The 20,143-nt window shown below is 40.3% G+C and overlaps 2 protein-coding genes across 2 annotated transcripts; both read right to left on the bottom strand.

The window, feature by feature from the left end:
* Nucleotides 1-3,995: 3,995 nt before the first annotated feature.
* LOC136428833 (CMP-N-acetylneuraminate-beta-1,4-galactoside alpha-2,3-sialyltransferase-like) lies at nucleotides 3,996-18,602 on the bottom strand. Its single transcript, XM_066418615.1, has 9 exons — nucleotides 18,552-18,602; nucleotides 17,712-17,784; nucleotides 17,456-17,527; nucleotides 8,354-8,457; nucleotides 7,856-7,916; nucleotides 7,275-7,373; nucleotides 6,549-6,726; nucleotides 5,588-5,710; nucleotides 3,996-4,657 (listed from the first exon to the last, which is right to left on the bottom strand). Exons 3-9 carry the CDS (start codon nucleotides 17,461-17,463, stop codon nucleotides 4,400-4,402), a joined length of 831 nt encoding a protein of 276 aa, XP_066274712.1. The 5' UTR covers nucleotides 17,464-17,527; nucleotides 17,712-17,784; nucleotides 18,552-18,602; the 3' UTR covers nucleotides 3,996-4,399.
* On the bottom strand, nucleotides 11,600-16,155 carry LOC136428834 (CMP-N-acetylneuraminate-beta-1,4-galactoside alpha-2,3-sialyltransferase-like). Its single transcript, XM_066418616.1, has 4 exons — nucleotides 16,061-16,155; nucleotides 15,194-15,371; nucleotides 14,572-14,694; nucleotides 11,600-12,359 (listed from the first exon to the last, which is right to left on the bottom strand). Exons 2-4 carry the CDS (start codon nucleotides 15,368-15,370, stop codon nucleotides 12,114-12,116), a joined length of 546 nt encoding a protein of 181 aa, XP_066274713.1. The 5' UTR covers nucleotide 15,371; nucleotides 16,061-16,155; the 3' UTR covers nucleotides 11,600-12,113.
* Nucleotides 18,603-20,143: the final 1,541 nt, after the last annotated feature.

Genomic DNA, 20,143 nt, shown 5'->3' with positions numbered 1-20,143 from the left:
TGCATACTCATCACTAAAAAGTCCAATCAAAGACAGTAAAAATGACTTTACTATGTTACTTTATCAATATGAAAATATATTTAACAACCGCTTCAACACCATTATATATCAGAAGGACAAACAAAAGTACAACGGTATAATTATCTCCATGAAAAAAGGCTTTTTCATGGAGGTAGGTTGGACAGAGATGTACAAACTGAAGTGCTAATTATGCAAATTCATACTGAATTTGCATAAGTAATGAGGAATATCTACTCTATTGTGGGCTTTGAGGTCGCACCATCTGTTGGTCTCTTATCTAGGTCAGTAGCTATTTATAGCCACTTCTCCCCTTGCCCGGCCAGTGTGGGTCATACCATTGAGCGATATAGAATGGGGGAACTGGTTTAATAAAAAAACAAAGTTTCATGGAGATTTTGGGTCCTATGACTCTTGTTTTAATATCTATTTTCGTTGATCGAGTGTTGGTTTCCTTATTTGTTCATAACTCTCTGTACATGTAATTTGTCTTTACACGGCCTGACTGTAAGGCACTGTCTTATCTGATCGAGTCAAAGCCGACTAAGGAATACAGAAATAGATAGAAATGAAGATGGATAAACTATAGGACTTCGAAAGCATCGGGGCTGACTTTTAAAGCGCAGTATACCCGGTTAACCCCCTTTCTTGACGCCGATGAGCGTCATGAATGAACAGCTTTGCCGTGGGCGTTCGCGACATTTATGGTAGTTGTATGAATCATTTTGAATTACGTTTGAACCTTGTTTTGATGTATAATATATACTAACACAATTCCACCAAGGTACATAATTCTGCCACACTGAAAATTCGAAGATACGTCCAAACAGATCTCCAACCCAACGTCCCCCAGTATAAATCACTCGTGTATAATATATCTAAACTGTGCATACCAAGAGGATGCTGTACTAGATATCTCTCAAACACACTGTTTTTCAAAGTGGCGGATTTATGTAACCCGGTGGATTACTGTTAATGAAGGATACACGGCCCACGCTGTTATGGTTGTGTTGTCAGTTACCGATACCGACACACCCTTTAGCAAACGTCGGGAAGGGTTGAAGTCACTGGCTCTCAATGAAATGAACCGTGGAAAAATTCCGGTGACGTCCGTTTCTTTAGAAGCTGTGCCCGTTACATGGTGAATATATATAAATGGTTCTCAATTAGTATTGACACGATGGTATCTATGACGTCATCATCATTAGCGCTCCGTGCTTCTGACGTAGGACGACATTCAGTCCCCATACACATTAATCTCCAAGCAGATCTTCCCCTGGTAAAATCGTAACTACCGGCCACACAAGTCTATGATATCCGTGCACGTGGCCAGTGCATAGTCTCTGCAAGACTAACTAGGTCGGCTGTAGGGAGAATATTGGCCAGGTTTGTTTGTTTGTTTGTTTGTTTGTTTGTTTGAACCTTTTTTTTTTACTCTGTGAGAAGCTCCAATCGGCACGCAGGCCGCTTTTCATTGCAAAGTCAGGAGGGAAGAGGTAAGGGTCAGATACAATATAACAGAGATACACAGTCATTTGAGTCCTAAAAACTCTATCAACATATATCATTACATTTTTATGGTACAACATACACAATTGGTGCAACATACAACATATAGTAGGGCGAGAGCTGGTTCATGGTCCGTGTCTGTTCGTTTTGGTCATCGGTATAGGGTTTCATTCGCAGGCGTAGAGGGGGAAATATTAACCTTCCCGTGGACTGACTCCCCTGGCTAATTCTTCCCTTTTTTCGCCGAATGTGACGATCCCTTACCCCCATGTGAAGGCCTGGTGGAGGCTAGCTCGGTGTACATATACATAGCATTGTCCGTTTTTTATGATGTTTGGTGTATTATGTCCAACACTTTCCATACAACTATTAAAAACCTCGAGAACTATGAATAATGTTTAATATCGGACGTAAAAACAGACCTCCAACTTTTTGCATGTATGCGAAGTTAGTTCGAGTACGCTTTCAGACACATGCATATTAAACATAAATGGGTCCGGCACAGGGACGAGAATGCATGATCGAAAACGTCAACTCCTTTACAAATGATATTCTGCTCACATATTGTAAAACGTGACGTGACAAAATCTCATGCAAGTTAACGTTCCACAATATTTACAACATCTTTAAATAATCCCCGATGTGGTGTTAGGTACGAACAGATGGTACGCAATGTATTTCGATAAACTAAAGCGTGCCCAGAAGATATATATATTAATCTCCAAGCAGATCCACGTCGGGCGCGAAAATCGTAGTATGCTAGCCAGAGAAGGTCCAGTCAGCCAGAGAGGGTTCATCAGCCCTCTCTGGCTGACTGGACCTTCTCTGGCTAGCATGCTACGATTTTCGCGCCCGGCGTGGATCTGCTTGGAGATTAATATATATGTGATAGTTGGTTTTTAAATTCTGGATGATCAAAACTGAATTTTCCTCGTAAGTGGGTCACTTAATCATCCCAAAAGCCCATGGTTACAAATTTCATTTACCCGGAAGCCATTTGAGTCACGGATTACTAGCAGGAATTTCTTTTGATTCCGATTTAAAAAAGACTGCCGCAAATTAAGTCCAAATTTGCACGCTTCTCTCTTTCTGCCCGGCGACATTATGTTCTTCAGATGTACTATCAGGAGTTTCTTTCGATTCCGATATAAAAAAGAGCGCCGCAAATTAGGCCCAACTTTGCACTCCATCCCCTTTCTTCCCGGTGGCATTTTAAATCAGATTCTTTACTTATGGCGGGTTTTCAAAGGATTGGATGCCATTTTGTATAATCAGTTCTGGACGCATGAAAGGATTTGTAACGACTTTTATCTTACAGCGTCAGTTAATCATGTCTCCATCAAAGTTCCCGGAACAGGAGGATGATTACAAATGGTATCAGGTTAGCTATTTTATGGGATTGCTTATTTTGAATCGTGATTGGTCAGAACTTGTGTAAAGCCCCGGTTTCACATAGCCGAACTTGGCCTTCCCCCAACCATGGTGGGGAGTGGTTCGGGAGCTAGGTCGGCTGTGGTTGCATTGGATGGTGTTCGGCTGCGCCATACGGCTGTGGACGGGAGGTCGGGAATGGGTTAGCTGGTGGTTGGAGTGGTGTGTTTGGGAGTCAAAATTAGAACTGATCAGACTGCTCACGATTTATAACCTCCAACCTGATAGTCGGGAGGATATTCTGCTATGCACAGTTTTATTATTATTAGTTATTTTGCTAACTGCGATGGACTCTGTAATCTCTATCATTTCGTTATCGAATTATGCTATGATTTGACATATAATTTTTTTATACACAACCAATTACTATTCGGTTAGTATTTTGTTAGTATTATTATTGTCTGATATGTTATTGTTATTATTTACTACTATAATTATATCATGAATTGTTAGATTTATGTTATTTTTGTTAATTTAGATGGGGGAAGACCTTGTATAAGCCACTATGGCTTTTTTTCTTCCCCCAGCACATGTTTTTGTTTGTTCTATTATGTAAAATTGATTTTAATATGTGCAAATAAACCAAACCAAACCAAACCAAACAGTTTACCTGTAACGTTACATGCAACTGGAAACTATGCTGGCTGAGCTACACGGCCGCGGGTTGCCTTCTAAAACTGTTCACGTTACTCCCCCTGGCATCTGAAGTTGATAGTGCAGCAGGTTTTATGGCATTTAACTGAACAAATATTGAATGATACACCTGTGCATTTCCGGGGAAATTTTCCGGACCTGAAAAACATTCTACACAAATGTTAAATTGCAGCCAAGTGTGTTATTTTACAACAAAGAGTGCTATTTTCTTTACTAAATTATATTGAATTAATGGTTTTATTGGTCAGAAATTACCCATACAATGTCAGCCTTTCTAGTGCTGAATTGATGCAGGGTTTACAGGGTTAAAGGTTCTAAGGCAGATTCTACACAATATTTATATTATGTAAACTTGAGGGAATCCAAAACATACACATTCAGGACCATGTGAAAAATAGTGTTTTTATTTATCTCTTTCTCTATCAGTTGAAATATAGAATGAGCTTGAAATTTAACGTTAAAGACTATCTATTTCCAATGCTTTACCGTCAGATGTAAATGGTCATACAGTTAATGGTTTGGCCTCAGCCTTGGTCGAGATACATGTATAGAAAGAATATTAGTATAGCACCAATGAAGACAGCATGTCAACCTCATTTTCCCAGGTCATTTTGCATAAAATCACTTCTTCATATTTTCATATAATCCACATATTCTTAAATTCTGTAAAATCTGTGCTGTCTTCTACAATGAGTAACTTTGATAAAAAAATTAAACTTTTTCATTCTAATACATCTGAATTGAAAGACATCAAAAATATCAAATACAACGTACAAAGTCGTTTTGCCTATGTGGCATTATGATTATCTTTATAAACTCCAGTTAAATCGTGACTTATAATTCCCTCATTTAGCAGCCGTATAAGATAGTCCTTTTCTGCTGCTGCATTATGTTGCGTCCCCACAACAGGTTGACCTCCAGTTTTGTCGCGCTCGTAGTAGTGATTGAAGATGGAGGAACCGTACCCAAACCCGGCTAGGTCCACTACGTCACAGTAGTGAAGGGCGAATGTGGTGGCTATAAGACCCATGGTGGGCCACCTGCCCTGTGAAAGGAAAGAGGATTAGACTTTACGGTGGGACAATTGTATATGCGAGGCCCCCATTCCACTAGACGGCGATCGCGCTGCGCTCTCACTGTGACCTAAATCGGATTTGTCTAGTCCTTGATTTCATGATTGGAATATCATACAAAATATACATTAAAAGCATGGCTGAAAAGAAAACAAAACACACAAAACGTAAAAAGATTCATTTTTCTTATCTATGAAATTCGTTGAGTGCTCTGTTAGATTTGAGGCCACAGACAGCGCGTGGTGAGAGCGCTGTCCTAATGGAATGCCTTTTATCACAGGTACATTTGCATCTAACTCGCCATTTTAGATGCATTCGGCCGTTCCAATGCTGTCAAGACCATCATGTGTACAGCAATTAAGATTGGCTTTGTGTGACCCTTGATTATATAATTGAAAGAAGAAATTTATTGCACGACAATTGTACATGGTACAAAGTATGGCAAGAATTCGTAAACATAGCACAAAGTAGAGGTATAGAATAAAACTATAGAAATATATGAAATGTATGAAATATGATGCAAGATGCATAACTTAAAAGCCAACAAAACACACAAAACGTGAAAAAAAGTGTTCTTTATCTATGAAACTCATTGAGCGATCTGCTAAATATTTGGTTGCTCAGTGGGCACTCTGTGGTTGCAGCCTCTAGTGGAAACAGGGCTGTCTCCAGCTTTGGGGTTTTTTCCAATCCCAGCCCATATTGTTTAATTTTTATCATTTTAGGCTTAGGAAAATTCATTTTCATCAGTTTCACAGCATGAAGTTCAGATGTTTTGGACAGATATGGCAAAATATTTTGTCGTCCCTGGTACAAGAAAATTTCCGTCCTGGGATGGATGGAGGGACGGGTCCTGGAGACAGCCCTGAGTGGAAAGGGGTGTAACTGAAGAAAATGCCTACCCGTAGTCTGACATGCTCCCGTCCTGCCACACCGACGACCCGAGGGTTGAGAATCAGGAACTGTGCCGGATCGATGTCCAGCTTCTGTGCAACCCACTTCCAAAACTGACCGGTAGGTTTCACCTAGATGATGGTAGTTTCCCCAAAGGAATATTGTTAGATGCTATGCATTTTATTTCAATCCTTATAAATGTAATGATACACTTTGTAAATGACTGATAATAACATCATAAAGTTCTTCATTCAAACTTAACTTCTGGCATTGTATTTTTTTCAATCTTAGGAAGAACTTTCGAAAATCTTGAGATTTTTGTCAAAGCCTCTTGAGATCTTTTCAACGCATCTTGAGATCCTCTCAATGCCCCTTGAGATCTATTTCATAAGTTGACTCAGAGATTTATTTAAAGCAATTCAAGAGTGCTTGAGTGTCTGTCATGTCTGATTAACGACTTAAGCTTACTCTACCAACTCTGAACTGTACTCTCTGCCAAGTCTCAGTCATCTTCCTACACATTTCATGCCAATCTATGCCGTAATGAGTGTTTTTAGATACTACTACCGGTAGTAACTGCAGACACGGCTGTGACACAACTCTGCACACAGAGTCAAAACTTTTTGTGAATTTTGTGAATTTCTTGTTTTGAATCATTCATCATAATTATGATCATAATGGTTGTGAATTGCTGCATTTTCCTGCCTATGCGACTGTGGAGCCAAGCCAATCTCTCCATCCTGGGGGTCCTAAGCCAGTTTGGAGATGGGTCAAGCCAAATTTCCCACCTTGCCAGTCTCCAGTTACACCATTTTCCTCCTCACATCCTGTCAATCTACAATATTCAAATAACTATGGACACACACCAAGACAAACAAACATACTGACCAAAAAGACATTACCTCTATTTTCGCTTACAGAATAGACATCATATGTCTACAGGATATCTGAGTCAGTTATTTATCATACCTTAGTGAGGATAGCTTGCAGCCAATTCAAGTCGTTACTCTTGTACATGACGACAACGTAGTAGGCACCAGGGTCAAGGTCGGCCTGGTTCAGAGTTGAACTCTCCGGGTAAAAAATGCGAAAGTCGGTCCGAGACCCCACGTCATTCTGGTAACCTTTTACTGGAGCATCATTCATCCTGCCCAGGAAAATGCAAAATCGTTAGACTTAGACCTTTCCATCTAGTATGGGAATAGGTAGGCAATCATCAGTCTCTCAGACTATGAATAGTACAAATTAATGGAATAGTACAAATTAATGGAATAGTACAAATTAATGCATGCTAAAAGTAGGTGTGACAGGTGAAAATTTCAAACTTGATATTTTTCCTTCACATTATGTAGGTAGATAAAGCCTGTCACAAGTATCATACAACATCTAAAATTTTTCATCTTTCCTTCCAGACTTGTGAATTTTTGAAATATTATTTTTCTACTAATTTTGTAGAAAAAACATGTGAACAAAAAGTCACATAGCTTGAACACCTTTAGTTTGTGGTAGGTTTAATATCTTTTTGTACTTCATTAAGTACACAACATTCCATTTACCATCCAAACTTTCCAGGAATGTAAACATCCATATTGATTGTGTCTGTGATATGTCATATGTGTTGCACTACTGAATAAAAGGATACTACCTGAGCTGAATATTGTGTGCATGTGAAGAGAAGAATTAGCGAAAACTTACCTTATTACTACATCATAAGCATCTATCACCTGCCCGAGTCCCTTCTCCAGGAGTGCCCCAGAACTGCCCAGAACCAGACATCGTCTGCACCCGCTGTTACTGGGAAATGTTGTAAAAGAACGTTAATGGCTAAGTTGATAATCTAGTACTTAAATAATTCCACCAGGGTACATTATAAGTCTGCCACCCTGAAAAGATACTTCCAAACAGATCTCCCCAGTATAATGCACTGACCTGTATACATAAACTGTGCATACCTGCACTAGAGATCTCTCACATCCAATGTTTCGCAAATTGGCAGATTTCTGTAACCCAGTGGATTAATGTTAATGCTGGTTATATTACAGATAATTTCCTTTCAGCTTCTCTCCATTTAAGATCTGGTCAACTCAATGCTGAAGATTACATTAAGGTTAAAATGTATAGTATTTGTAATGTTGAATATGAATAGCAGAACTTAAGTTGGCTTATATTTGTCAGTTGTGAAAGACAAACATTTGCAGTAATCTGTAAAGTTAAATAGGAGTTGGCTATAAATATCAATGATTGATCATTAAAGAAGAAGAAAATGTAATTCTTACCTTTTGATAATTGGGCGGCCATTGTTTGGGAGAAGGTTCAGCAGGGTGTCCAGTCTTAACACTGTCAAAATAAACAATACAGACGACTATCATAAAAGTTAATATCAACTGATATATGTTAGCAGTATGTCTCATTTGAGAAACTTTTTGAAAGCAACCTCAAGTTAAGTTAGGCAGTTTATTAAAATTTAGAATTAGAATTTAAAAGAGGGATCTAATGAAAACTGAAAGACATTGTATGGACAAATGATATGGTGTCATATCATATCACATTTATGTTAGCCAAACCTGTACAAGTGACCACCTCTACATAAAGACCACCTGGCCAATGTGACCACTTTTTGGTTACAGGTCCCTTAGACTTTCCCATTGACACATAATAGCATTAAATCCTGGCTACAGTGACCACTTATATTATTCATAAGTCCACAGAGTCCTTCTTCTGTAACTAATTGGCTAAGCTTTAACTACAATGATATAGGATGAGGCAATGCTTACAGTCTTGGCGAGAGAAATCAAATGGCAGTTCATCGCTGGAGTTGCCCAGCACTCCCCACTCTCTGTAGGTCTTGGTGATGAACATGTGCATGTGACGGTCAAAGCTGTGAGGACAAATGAAGTCACAGAGTAAAGTACAGTTTGTGACCACTCCTACAATGTATCTAAAGTAAAGTTTGAATATATCTTGATTTTTCAGGTATGATTTAATTCATTGCTTCCTTGTTAGATCAACAGGTCCTTCAGGTTTTGCCTAAATGTACTAAATTACATTTCCAATGGTGGTAAATTCAGTTGGATATATATGTCATTTTCACATAGCAACTTTATAACAAATGTGTACAATTATTATAACAAAAAGCTACAGCACATACAGTAAGATACATACAGTCATATCCATAGCAAAATTGGAACTGCAATATGGAAGAATTGAACATAACATTTTACAAAGACATACCTTGGCATAAATTCTCTGAACCTTTTCTGTACAAAGCCTTTGATACAGGGTCCTGGGGAGTGTGCTCCTGTCCTGAATTGTGGTTCACGTAACAAAAGAAATCAACAAAGCTTGTCATAGAAACAATATCAATAATCATGCATTATCATTTAGGCAGATGTATGAAAGTATTACATGATGTTATAATCATTAATCATACATGTTTTTTGAGAGAAAATCAGATCTACCATCTATTAACATAAATCTGCCAGGGTATATAATGCAGCCACCTTGAAAAGATGCATCCAGACAGATCTCCAACCCAATGTCCCCCAGCATAATACACACCTGTACATCTAAACTGTGCATACCTGGGGGACGCTACACTACAGATCTCTCAAACTCACAGTTTTTTTTTAAAGTGGCAGATTTATGTAACCTGGTGAATTGATGTTAAAGGAGGTTACCTTGACATATATTTCCCACCTGTTGCTATCTGCAGCAGAGTTTGTAGGGCCCTTTGCCTCCTTCTCAACTGTTAATAGTACAGATTCTGAAAAAAAAATCACACACAATAGTAAATTTCTAACCTTAAGAAAAAAATTGGCAAAGGAGTTATTTGTGCATGCATTTAACTAACAAAACTCCATAAAAGCTTCAAACCTGAAACAGTGTCAATAAAATATGTAAATACTTAAAACAATTTCCATCATCCAAAGGTACATAATTCCACCACCCTGAAAAGATACATCCAAACAGATCTCCAACCCATCCTCTCCCAGTACAATAATGCACTCCTGTATATCTACATGTAAACTGTACACACCCAGAGGTGCTGCAAGGGAGAGCTCTCAAATCCGCTAAAGGTCTTATGTAACCCGGCGGATGAATGTTTATGGAAGTTACCTGTATTATTTAGAAGGGGAGTATCCACAGCCTTGACGGTTATACTTTCAACCGTAGATTGCACTGGGCGACCGGTGTCTTTCAGCTTTATTCTATCTCTTCTGTGGCGACGAAATGTTGAGTCACAGAAAAGCCAAAAAATCCCAAGTCCCACAACAAGAAGCAGCAGTTTCAGACATTTGACCTTTCCCCCATGCATGGCCATGTCCCTTCAGTTGAGCAGCGTTAAAGTAAAGAAGTCATGTTGGTCCGATTGTCTGATGGGGAAAAAAAGAGAGAATGTTACTTGTCAATTATGTGGTACAAACATGGCATATAGGTACAAACAAATGATAATCAATCTTGTCCTTCAATTAAAAGAATATAGAATAAAAAGGGAAGAAAATCATTACATGATAAAAGTTAATAACATATTGGTTTGAATATTATCACTGAATAAACAATTTTGACTAAAATGTATCTGTGACACAACAATATCTGAAATAAAGACAGATCTATCAATCAATCAATCAATCATATAGCTGATTGACCATTTAACTTGTCAACTGATTGAAGTTATTCAGTTGTTTTGTCAGGCAGTTATCTTATACATGTAATATATAACCTAATCTAACCATGCACCACATCCACTCCACCATGGCACAACTGAAAACATAACCTTCTTGGCGAAGGTGATAACTTATAATGAAACTCACTTATCTTGCCCTCCTGAGAGTTTAACTTCACCAAATGTGTAGTTTGACAGAATAGAAACTCTTGTCCCTTGTCTTTTTACCCCCAATAAGCCACTTGTCTTATTTGATTACAGTCTAGGCCCAGATACATTATAGATATGGGATCACTCATTCAAAAGAAAAGGGGGTGGGGGTATAATGTTACTACTGTGCTTAAATCTTTCGAAAACAACAATAAAGCACAACAGACATCTTGCAGTTACAGACATATGTAGGCCATTATGACTTACGAATTGCGCAACGTTATCGCGTTCGAAGTATGCAAAATAACACCGAAACAAGATCTTATATTTACCTCCAAGTTGACTTCCTTGCAGAAAGCGTCCTGGGTTATAATAATAATATCAGGTGTATTTGCAGCCAGTGCCACAGTCAGCTGTAACGTTAGTATTTGATCTCTACCGTCATAGTACCATATTCCTTTACTGTCTGGTGTGTCGCTGACGTTTATGTAAGCTCTAATACCGCTATCGATCGTCTACAAGCGTGAAACGAACACCTGTTCCTGTTGATCGGACCCAGAATGGCGGCGAGTGTGCCACCACCGGTGTGTACACTTTGACTGTGGGCGTGGGAGCTTCCTGTCACTCACCTGGAGTCACTGAACTTTAACCCCTTTGTGTGTATAGGACGAAGGCAATTGTTTGTCTGAGAGGCCGCCACTAGACCTCCGTTTCACATGGTTCGACTGAGGAAATAGGTACAACACCCACTGGCGCCTGCTGGGGATTCTAACTGGCCTGGAATCAAGACTACGTATTTGATCTAATCTATAAAAGGAGTTGGACTAAAAATGTTGGAGGATATAAAATAACAGTTACAGCCTGTGTACTTTAGAAAAAACTATTTTCGACCTGTTTCTACGCACATGTAAGCTATTGTTGCAGGGTGTGTATCTGTGTGTGTGTGTGTGTGTGTGTGTGTGTGTGTCTGTGTGTGTGCGTGTGTCTGTGTGTGTGCGTGTGTATGTGGGTGTGTGTGAGCGCGTGTGTGTGAGCGCCTGTGTGTGAGCGCGTGTGTGTTAGTGTGTTTGTGAGTGAGTGTTTGTGTGTGTGTGTGTGTGTGTGTGTGTGCGCGCGCGCGCGCGCGTAAAGAGTGCTGAATTCATTTCTTTTTTGTCTCCATCAAGAGGCGACATAGCTTGGAGAAAAAATACACTTACAGACCATATGAAAATTAATCTTTGCTTTATACAGCATTTTCTTTATCAGTCGAATTAAGTATAAAGCTTGAATTGCGAAGAATATATACGTGGTACATTATGTATAAAAAGAACATACCAATCTCATTTTGTCACGTTATTTTCAATATAACGTTAACCTGAATCATTCATGTAGTCTAATAATCCACATAATCTTTATAGATCTAAGAAACACTAAAGATGATTAAAACTAAAAACTTGACTTTTGACTTCACTTCACGTGTATGAGATAGTACTAGACAAAGTATGTTTTCGGCCCAGAACCCAACAAGGTTGCCGGGTTCGAATCCCCTGACGCCACCGATCTTGTGCCCTTGTGAAAAAGGCACTTTACACGACTTTCCCCACTCCAGTGTAAAAAAAAACGGGTACATTATGTGTGTGGGTCACGACATCAGCAATAGCTGCCGGTGTCCCACTGTTGCAATTCCAATAAAATCCAAAAAAGTATGTTCAATACACTAAACAGTAATCTCGTTTTGCCTATGTGACATTATCCTTATAAACTCCAGTTAAATCGTGACTTATAATTCCTTCATCTAGCAGCCGTATAAGATAGTCCTTTTCTGCGGTTGTATTATGTGTTGACGTCTTGAGACCTCCAGTTCTGTAGCGCTCGTAGTAGTGATTGAAGATGGAGGAACCGTACCCAAACCCGGCTAGGTCCACTACGTCACAGTAGTGAAGGGCGAAGGTGGTGGCTATCAGCCCCATGGTGGGCCACCTACCCTGTGCATGGAGAAGAAAGGAAAGAAGTATGAGGATACATGTTCGTTCAGACCCTAGTGGTACACAGGACAGCAAGTTTCCTTGCTTCGAATTCCGTGAATAATTTCATCAGGTTGGTGAATGACTGAATAAAAATACCTTTGTTGACAGTTACGCCTAGCTTTGAGTTTATGTGAACCAGTCAGAATTGCACCGATGATGAAGATGACAGAAAGTCATCGAAACATCGGCTCTTGTTGAATACGTGGTTATGAATAAAGAACTTTGCTATTGATGATGATGATTTTATTCGGTAAGGATCTCGCGGGTAACACAACCCGACTTTCGTCCTTGCTATTTCAGTAGCAGGGTATGCTTTTACAGGGAGGGTTTGCTAACCCTTCCTGTAAGAGGCACCTCCTCGAACAGGGGACCCGTTCTTTAACGTGTTTGATTTGCGGACTACTTTGGATACGTTTGGGGACAATTTGTCGAGTCTATGTCTTTAACGTAGAACTAACAATTAAGTATCAGAAGGAGAAAGACACAAGTGAACGACAATAGGTCCCTCTAGCATAACTCTTAAACGTAGACCTCAGAATAAATGCATGCTCAAACGGCGATAAGCAGGCGGAGAAAAAGCTATAGACCATCTTTTTATGAGAGCTGATTTTTCCTCCCATAGATTAAACATTTGGTTCTGTCCGCGAATTTTTAAGAAAAATGACGTTTTGACAAATTGAACATAAGGTAGCGCTACGTTACCTGTAGTCTGACATGCTCCCATTAGGTAGCGCTACGTTACCTGTAGTCTGACATGCTCCCATTAGGTAGCGCTACGTTACCTGTAGTCTGACATTAGGTAACGCTACGTTACCTGTAGTCTGGCATGCTCCCATTAGGTAGCGCTACATTACTGACCTGTAGTCTGACATTAGGTAGCGCTACGTTACCTGTAGTCTGACATGCTCCCATTAGGTAGCGCTACGTTACCTGTAGTCTGACATTAGGTAACGCTACGTTACCTGTAGTCTGGCATGCTCCCATTAGGTAGCGCTACATTACCTGTAGTCTGACATGCTCCCATTAGGTAGCGCTACATTACCTGTAGTCTGACATGCTCCCATTAGGTAGCGCTACATTACCTGTAGTCTGACATGCTCCCATTAGGTAGCGCTACGTTACCTGTAGTCTGACATGCTCCCATTAGGTAGCGCTACATTACTGACCTGTAGTCTGACATTAGGTAGCGCTACGTTACCTGTAGTCTGACATGCTCCCATTAGGTAGCGCTACGTTACCTGTAGTCTGACATGCTCCCATTAGGTAGCGCTACATTACTGACCTGTAGTCTGACATTAGGTAGCGCTACGTTACCTGTAGTCTGACATGCTCCCATTAGGTAGCGCTACGTTACCTGTAGTCTGACATGCTCCCATTAGGTAGCGCTACGTTACCTGTAGTCTGACATGCTCCCATTAGGTAGCGCTACGTTACCTGTAGTCTGACATGCTCCCATTAGGTAGCGCTACATTACCTGTAGTCTGACATGCTCCCATTAGGTAGCGCTACATTACCTGTAGTCTGACATGCTCCCATTAGGTAGCGCTACATTACCTGTAGTCTGACATGCTCCCATTAGGTAGCGCTACATTACTGACCTGTAGTCTGACATTAGGTAGCGCTACGTTACCTGTAGTCTGACATGCTCCCATTAGGTAGCGCTACGTTACCTGTAGTCTGACATGCTCCCATTAGGTAGCGCTACGTTACCTGTAGTCTGACATGCTCCCATTAGGTAGCGCTACGTTACCTGTAGTCTGACATGCTCCCATTAGGTAGCGCTACGTTACCTGTAGTCTGACATGCTCCCATTAGGTAGCGCTACATTACCTGTAGTCTGACATGCTCCCATTAGGTAGCGCTACATTACCTGTAGTCTGACATGCTCCCATTAGGTAGCGCTACATTACCTGTAGTCTGACATGCTCCCATTAGGTAGCGCTACATTACCTGTAGTCTGACATGCTCCCATTAGGTAGCGCTACATTACTGACCTGTAGTCTGACATTAGGTAGCGCTACGTTACCTGTAGTCTGACATGCTCCCATTAGGTAGCGCTACGTTACCTGTAGTCTGACATTAGGTAACGCTACGTTACCTGTAGTCTGGCATGCTCCCATTAGGTAGCGCTACATTACCTGTAGTCTGACATTACGTAACGCTACGTTACCTGTAGCCTGACATGCTCCCGTCCTGCCCCACGTAGAACCTGGGGGTTGAGAATCAGGAACTGTGCAGGATCGATGTCCAGCTTCTGTGCAACCCACTTCCAAAACTGACCGGAAGGTTTCACCTAGATGACAGTAGTTTCCCCAAAAAGAAATCGTGTAAGATTCGATGCATTATTGTGACCCTTATAACTGTTAAAATATACTAAGTCAATGACATTTTCAATTTGGTATGCCTTGTGAGAACGTTGCCGTATTGATCTCTACGTATCCGATTACTATGATTTTAGAATCATTAGAATCATTAGACTCCACACCAGAACTATATTTGTTAGATGCACACTTCAGAAATTGTATTTTTCAATACGTTTCATTCAAAATTCTGACAGTAAAGAAAGCACCAAGTTTTGTTCTGAACTCTTTCACCATACCAAAAAAAATATTTTTTGTTTGTTTGTTTGTTTGTTTGTTTGTTTTATAAACATCTAAAAATGTTTATATCTTTATCTAAGTCCTAGCCTGGAGTCCAGCTTTGTTAGCTTTGATCCGTTTGCGACGTTTGGAGCGGATTAAAGCTAATCATCAACAAGGGTGGACTCCAGGCTATCCCAGTCCTTGCCGTACCTTAGTGAGGATAGCTTGCAGCCAATTCAAGTCGTTACTCTTGTACATGACGACAACGTAGTAGGCACCAGGGTCAAGGTCGGCCTGGTTCAGAGTTGAACTCTCCGGGTAAAAGAATCGAAAGTCGGTCCGAGACCCCACATCGCGTTCGTAACCTTTGACTGGAGCATCGTTCATCCTGCCGGGGAAAATGACACCATGTTAGACCAACTTTGAGTTCCACCACCTCATAACTTTGCTAACGATTGTTTTCCCGACTATACAAAGAATGCCAACTTTGTATGATTCGTGGCTAACGACAGACATTGCTTGCTTATGTCATCCTCATCATTTGCCTGCCTGCCTGCCTGCCTGCCTACCTGCCTACGTGCTCAGGCCAGAGACTGGCCCCTTGCTTTCCAGGAGGATCCTCCAAGCAGTCCTGTCCCTTGCCCTAGCCTCTGCTTCCCGACTGTTTAAGCCCATGTCCTTCACAATTTGGTCTTTCCACCTCTTCGATGGTCTTCCCCGGGGTCTGGGGGTAGGGACTCCTGGCTGTAAGCTTTGTACACTAGTGTTTGTGGGGGTCGTCTTATGACGTGTCCAAACCACCTCAGCCTTCTCGTCTGTATCATTTCCACGATGGTCTTTTTTGCCCCGAGTTTGGCTCTGATTTCAACATTTGGTATGCGATCACGGAGCGTAATGCGGAGAATTGCCCGTATCTTTTCTACCCAAATTGCATGGCTTTACAAAAGGACGTTTAAGCAATTGTTCACGAATCATGCAAGTGATGCTATGGTCTGCGTTAAATACTACAATATACAATACTTATAAGAATTTTTCTTATACATTGTACTATGAAGAAAAGATTTTCTGAAAACTAACCTTATTACTACGTCATAACTGTCTATCACCTGCCCGAGTCCTTTGCCCAGGAGAACCCCGGAGCTGCCTAGAACCAGACATCGTCTGCACCCTCTGTCACTGGAAATATCATGAATTTGATATAGATTTGTGGTAAGTTACGTTAATAATTTATACTTCAGACAACTGCCTCTTCCTACTCTCCGTTGAAAACCCGGTCAACTTATTTGTTTGTTTATTTGTTTATTTGAACATTTACAGCCTTTTTAAAGTGGAATATGAATATAGCAATAGCTGGCCGTAATATCTATCATTTGTAATAATTACCACGGAGAGTGAAAGCCCAACATTTGCTGTATCTGTAAAGTTGAATGCAGATGGTAGTTGGCCATACATATCAGTTATCAGTGATAACTATAGAAGAAGAAAAATGCAACATTTACCTTTTGATAATTGGATGGCCATCGCTGGGAAGAAGCGTCAGCAGTTTGTTCAATCTAAACACTGTCAAATTAACAATACAAATTGAGTACATTGTAAGGATGGAAAATGATAGACAGATCATACATAACATTGTATATTAATTTATATCAATTTATGTTAATTTATGTTAATTTATGTTACAATTTATGTTACAATTCATGTTACAATTTATGTTACAATTTATGTTAAAATTTATGTTAAAATTTATGTTAAAATATATGTTAGAATTTATGTTAAGATTTATGTCATGTCATGTCATGTCATGTCATGTCATGTCATGTCATGTTATGTTATGTTATGTTATGTTATGTTATGTTATGGTTTTGAAGGATGAAGCAATGCTTACAGTTTTTGCGAGAGAAATCAAATGGTAGTTTATCTTTGGAGAAGCCCAGGGCACCCCACTTTCTGTAGTTGTTGGTGATGAACATGTGCAGGTGACGGTCAAAGCTGTGAGGACAAACAAAACTGGGATATTGATTGGATGAAGATACCGTCAACTACAATTAGACAAAAGCACTATATCTTCCCTGCGTTCCAGGCTGCAGTACTGAAATAGATTACAAGTCGGCGCTTCAGTACCGCCTGAAGTTTCTGACATAAGTAACACTCAATGATATCAACATCCAATGCTCACTCCTACAAATTATCTCAACTACTTACAAGTTAGATCTGGTCCAATAAAATGTCCAAAGTTATGATTTATAACCACTCAATTATAAAGCCTTAAAGTTAAAACCGTTAGATTAAAAAAAATCGTTAAACTTTGGGGTAAGTTGAAGTGTTATGACTCAACAATTTACCGAATAATCATTGAATTTTTTTTGCACACCGAATGTAACAACAAAGCTGCACAACAGAAGCGGACAAAGATGTATTTCTATAAAGGATTTTTACAATATGGAAGAATTGAGCTTTATATGTTAGACATACCTTGGCATAAATTCTCTGAACTTCTTCTGTACGAAGCCTTTGATACAGGATCCTTGTAAGTACGCTCCAGTCCTGAAGTATATTCAAGTTAACCGTTAGAAAATGAATCACATTCTTAAAGATTACCAAACTAAGATAAAGATGTGAAAAGCGACAATAACGTATCATCCTTTTGTATGATGTGAAAGTATTCAATCAATATTCTGCTTTTAATTGAGCTATGTAAGAAAAATTGCTATAGCTTGACATTTCTCACCTGTTGTTAATGTTGTCCCCGCGTGATTTTATAAGAGGTTTAGCCACCTTCTCAAATGTCAACAATGCAGACTCTGCAAAACAATCATACACTGCTGTCGACTTTTAATGCAGAACAGTAGAGTTAACCTCCAGTAACACTAATCCGCTGGGTTACATATAAATCCGCCACTTTGAAAAACTGTGGGTTTGACAGATAACTAGTGCAGCACCCGCAGGTGTACATAGTTTATATCTACAGTAGTTCATTATACTGGGGGACGTTGGGTTGGAGATTTGTTTGAACGTGTCTTTTCAGGGTGGCGGAATTATGTGCCCTGGTGGAATTATGTTAGTAGACGTTAATCATTCTCCCAAACCTTTCATTGTGCTCGTGGCTGCCTCTCAACAGACAAATCTCTTGTTTGCTACAAGACCAAAGGATAAATTAGAATTTGACCATTTCAGGAAGACTTGTCCAATATTGATACAAGTTACTACTTGTCCGTATGAACATTCATCTGTGATGGTAATTGACATAGTAAACGTTTTACACGTCATTTCCGTGCGCAAAATGTATTGCGAGCCCTCGGCGAAGTTTTCCAAAGTCTTGCAAGAAAATGTGAAAGAACAGAATCTAATGTTTGTTCTGTACGTTCAGTCATTTTCAAACCATCTTGACCACTTAGATTTCATAACGGACGCAACCGTCTTTTTTTGGCCCAAATTGTTGGTTTGCACGCCCGCATCAACTTTGCAGTGCCCAGAGTATGTCATCCATGTAATCAAATCAGTATGGCATAAGTATTACAAAAAATTCATAAACGATTCAAGTTTGAAACATTTTTAGTGAAATGCGTACCTTTGTGATCTAGAATGGACGCGTGTACAGTCTTTGCATCAGTTGGACCCATAGATGATGGCACTGCGCGGATGTCTCTTGGCTTTACCTCGTGTTTCATATACCAACGTAACGTCTGCTCACAGAAATGCAGAAAAATCCAAACTCCGCCAACAAGAAGAAACAGTTTCAGAAATTTGACCTTTCCCACGTGCATAGCCACCTCCCTTCAGTTGGCCAGTACGAAAGTTAATATGTGATGTTGATCCGAGTATCTGATGTAAAAAAAAAATGTTATCAATATTCATAATGTGGTAGAAACAAAAGGATAATTGATCTTGGCTTAGAATTTTGGAATGTAACTAGTCAGAATCCAATTCGTGAAAACCAAAAGGCAAGTCATGTTCCCGCAGTGCAGTACAGTTTCAGCCTCCCTTTTTGGCCCTTCGCCTTTCGGCCCTTTACCAACTCGGCCCAGTAAACTTAGACCAGGGTTAGGGTTGGTTAAGGGCGTTCGGCCGAGTTGACCAGGGTGTTGGGCCGGGTAGGCGAAGGGCCTCACGGGTCTTACGACGCATGTTTCAACATTTTGTACACTCCAGTTTACAACGGCTGCGTGTCTGAGACGCCTGTGTCCTGTAGTGCACCTGTTCTACACAGTCTGGTCACAGATAAACAACGTAAGTTCAAAAGGGAGGGGGGTAGCTGTGCTTCTTTTACGTCAAGTCTTTTAAAAACAAGACCAGAGTAGGTAGTAAATAGACAATTTCGAAGTTACAGAAATGCGTAGCGCAATGAATAAATAGGCATCACTTCGCAATTGATTCGGCTTGGCCGAGATATTTGCGAATCATAAATGATAAGATAAAAACAACATGTCCACCTACCCTTGGCTTACCTTGCGGACACAGCTCTGGATTTCTTTCAGCTATTGTACTTGATGTTTACCTTCAAGGTGTCGGCCAGGTTTAGGGTTACCAGACGTCACATTTCTGGTGTATTGCTGAAGTGAAGTGAGCCCGAACGGTCGTCTACCGCAGTGAAACGTCGAACACCTGTTTCCATTGATGATCCCAGGTTAAAACCGATTGTGACAAGTCCACCGTTGAAGTATACTAGCGTCTTACACTCTGGTTCATCTGTGGGTATGGTAGCTACTGTCACTCACCTGGACCGGGTCATTGAACTTAAACCTCGTAGTGTGTGTGTGTGTGTGTGTGTGTGTGTGTGTGTGTGTGTGTGTGTGTGTGTGTGTGTGTGTGTGTGTGTGTGTGTGTGTGTGTGTGTGTGTGTGTGTGTCTCTGTGTGTGTGTGTGTGTGTGTGTGTGTGTGTGTGTGTGTGGTTGTGTGTGTGGTTGTGTGTGTGTGTGCGTGTGTAAATAACGGAGGTATTCGATCTACTCAAGGACATTGTATAGGATAATGTGATCTACTAAACGGTACTTAGTACATAGTGTAGCGGCCCGGTATCTGTTTAATAATGTAGACGGCAAGGGTTGTGAGGATTGGGAATATGACGTAAAATGCACCAGAAGGTGGGGATCATATATCAAAATGCTTTAATACCCGACGTCCTTGTTGGCATGGACAATGTAGTACTGAGTGACTTATTT

Source organism: Branchiostoma lanceolatum, chromosome 2, assembly GCF_035083965.1.
Source record: "Branchiostoma lanceolatum isolate klBraLanc5 chromosome 2, klBraLanc5.hap2, whole genome shotgun sequence".
In the NCBI taxonomy this organism is placed as follows: Eukaryota; Metazoa; Chordata; class Leptocardii; order Amphioxiformes; family Branchiostomatidae; genus Branchiostoma; species Branchiostoma lanceolatum.
This window is presented reverse-complemented; position numbering and strand designations above follow the sequence as displayed.

What these genes read in the sequence shown, in the direction of transcription:
- LOC136428833 (XM_066418615.1), bottom strand. An exon ending in TGATTTCTCTCGCCAAGACT is followed by an intron (nt 7,917 to 8,353) that starts GTAAGCATTGCC and finishes TTATTTTGACAG; the next exon opens with TGTTAAGACTGGACACCCTG. An exon ending in GGCCGCCCAATTATCAAAAG is followed by an intron (nt 7,374 to 7,855) that starts GTAAGAATTACA and finishes AACATTTCCCAG; the next exon opens with TAACAGCGGGTGCAGACGAT.
- LOC136428834 (XM_066418616.1), bottom strand. Translation starts at nt 15,370, where the DNA reads ATGAACGATGCTCCAGTCAAAGGTTACGAACGCGATGTGGGGTCTCGG. An exon ending in TGCAAGCTATCCTCACTAAG is followed by an intron (nt 14,695 to 15,193) that starts GTACGGCAAGGA and finishes ACTGTCATCTAG; the next exon opens with GTGAAACCTTCCGGTCAGTT. An exon ending in GGGAGCATGTCAGGCTACAG is followed by an intron (nt 12,360 to 14,571) that starts GTAACGTAGCGT and finishes CTCCATGCACAG; the next exon opens with GGTAGGTGGCCCACCATGGG.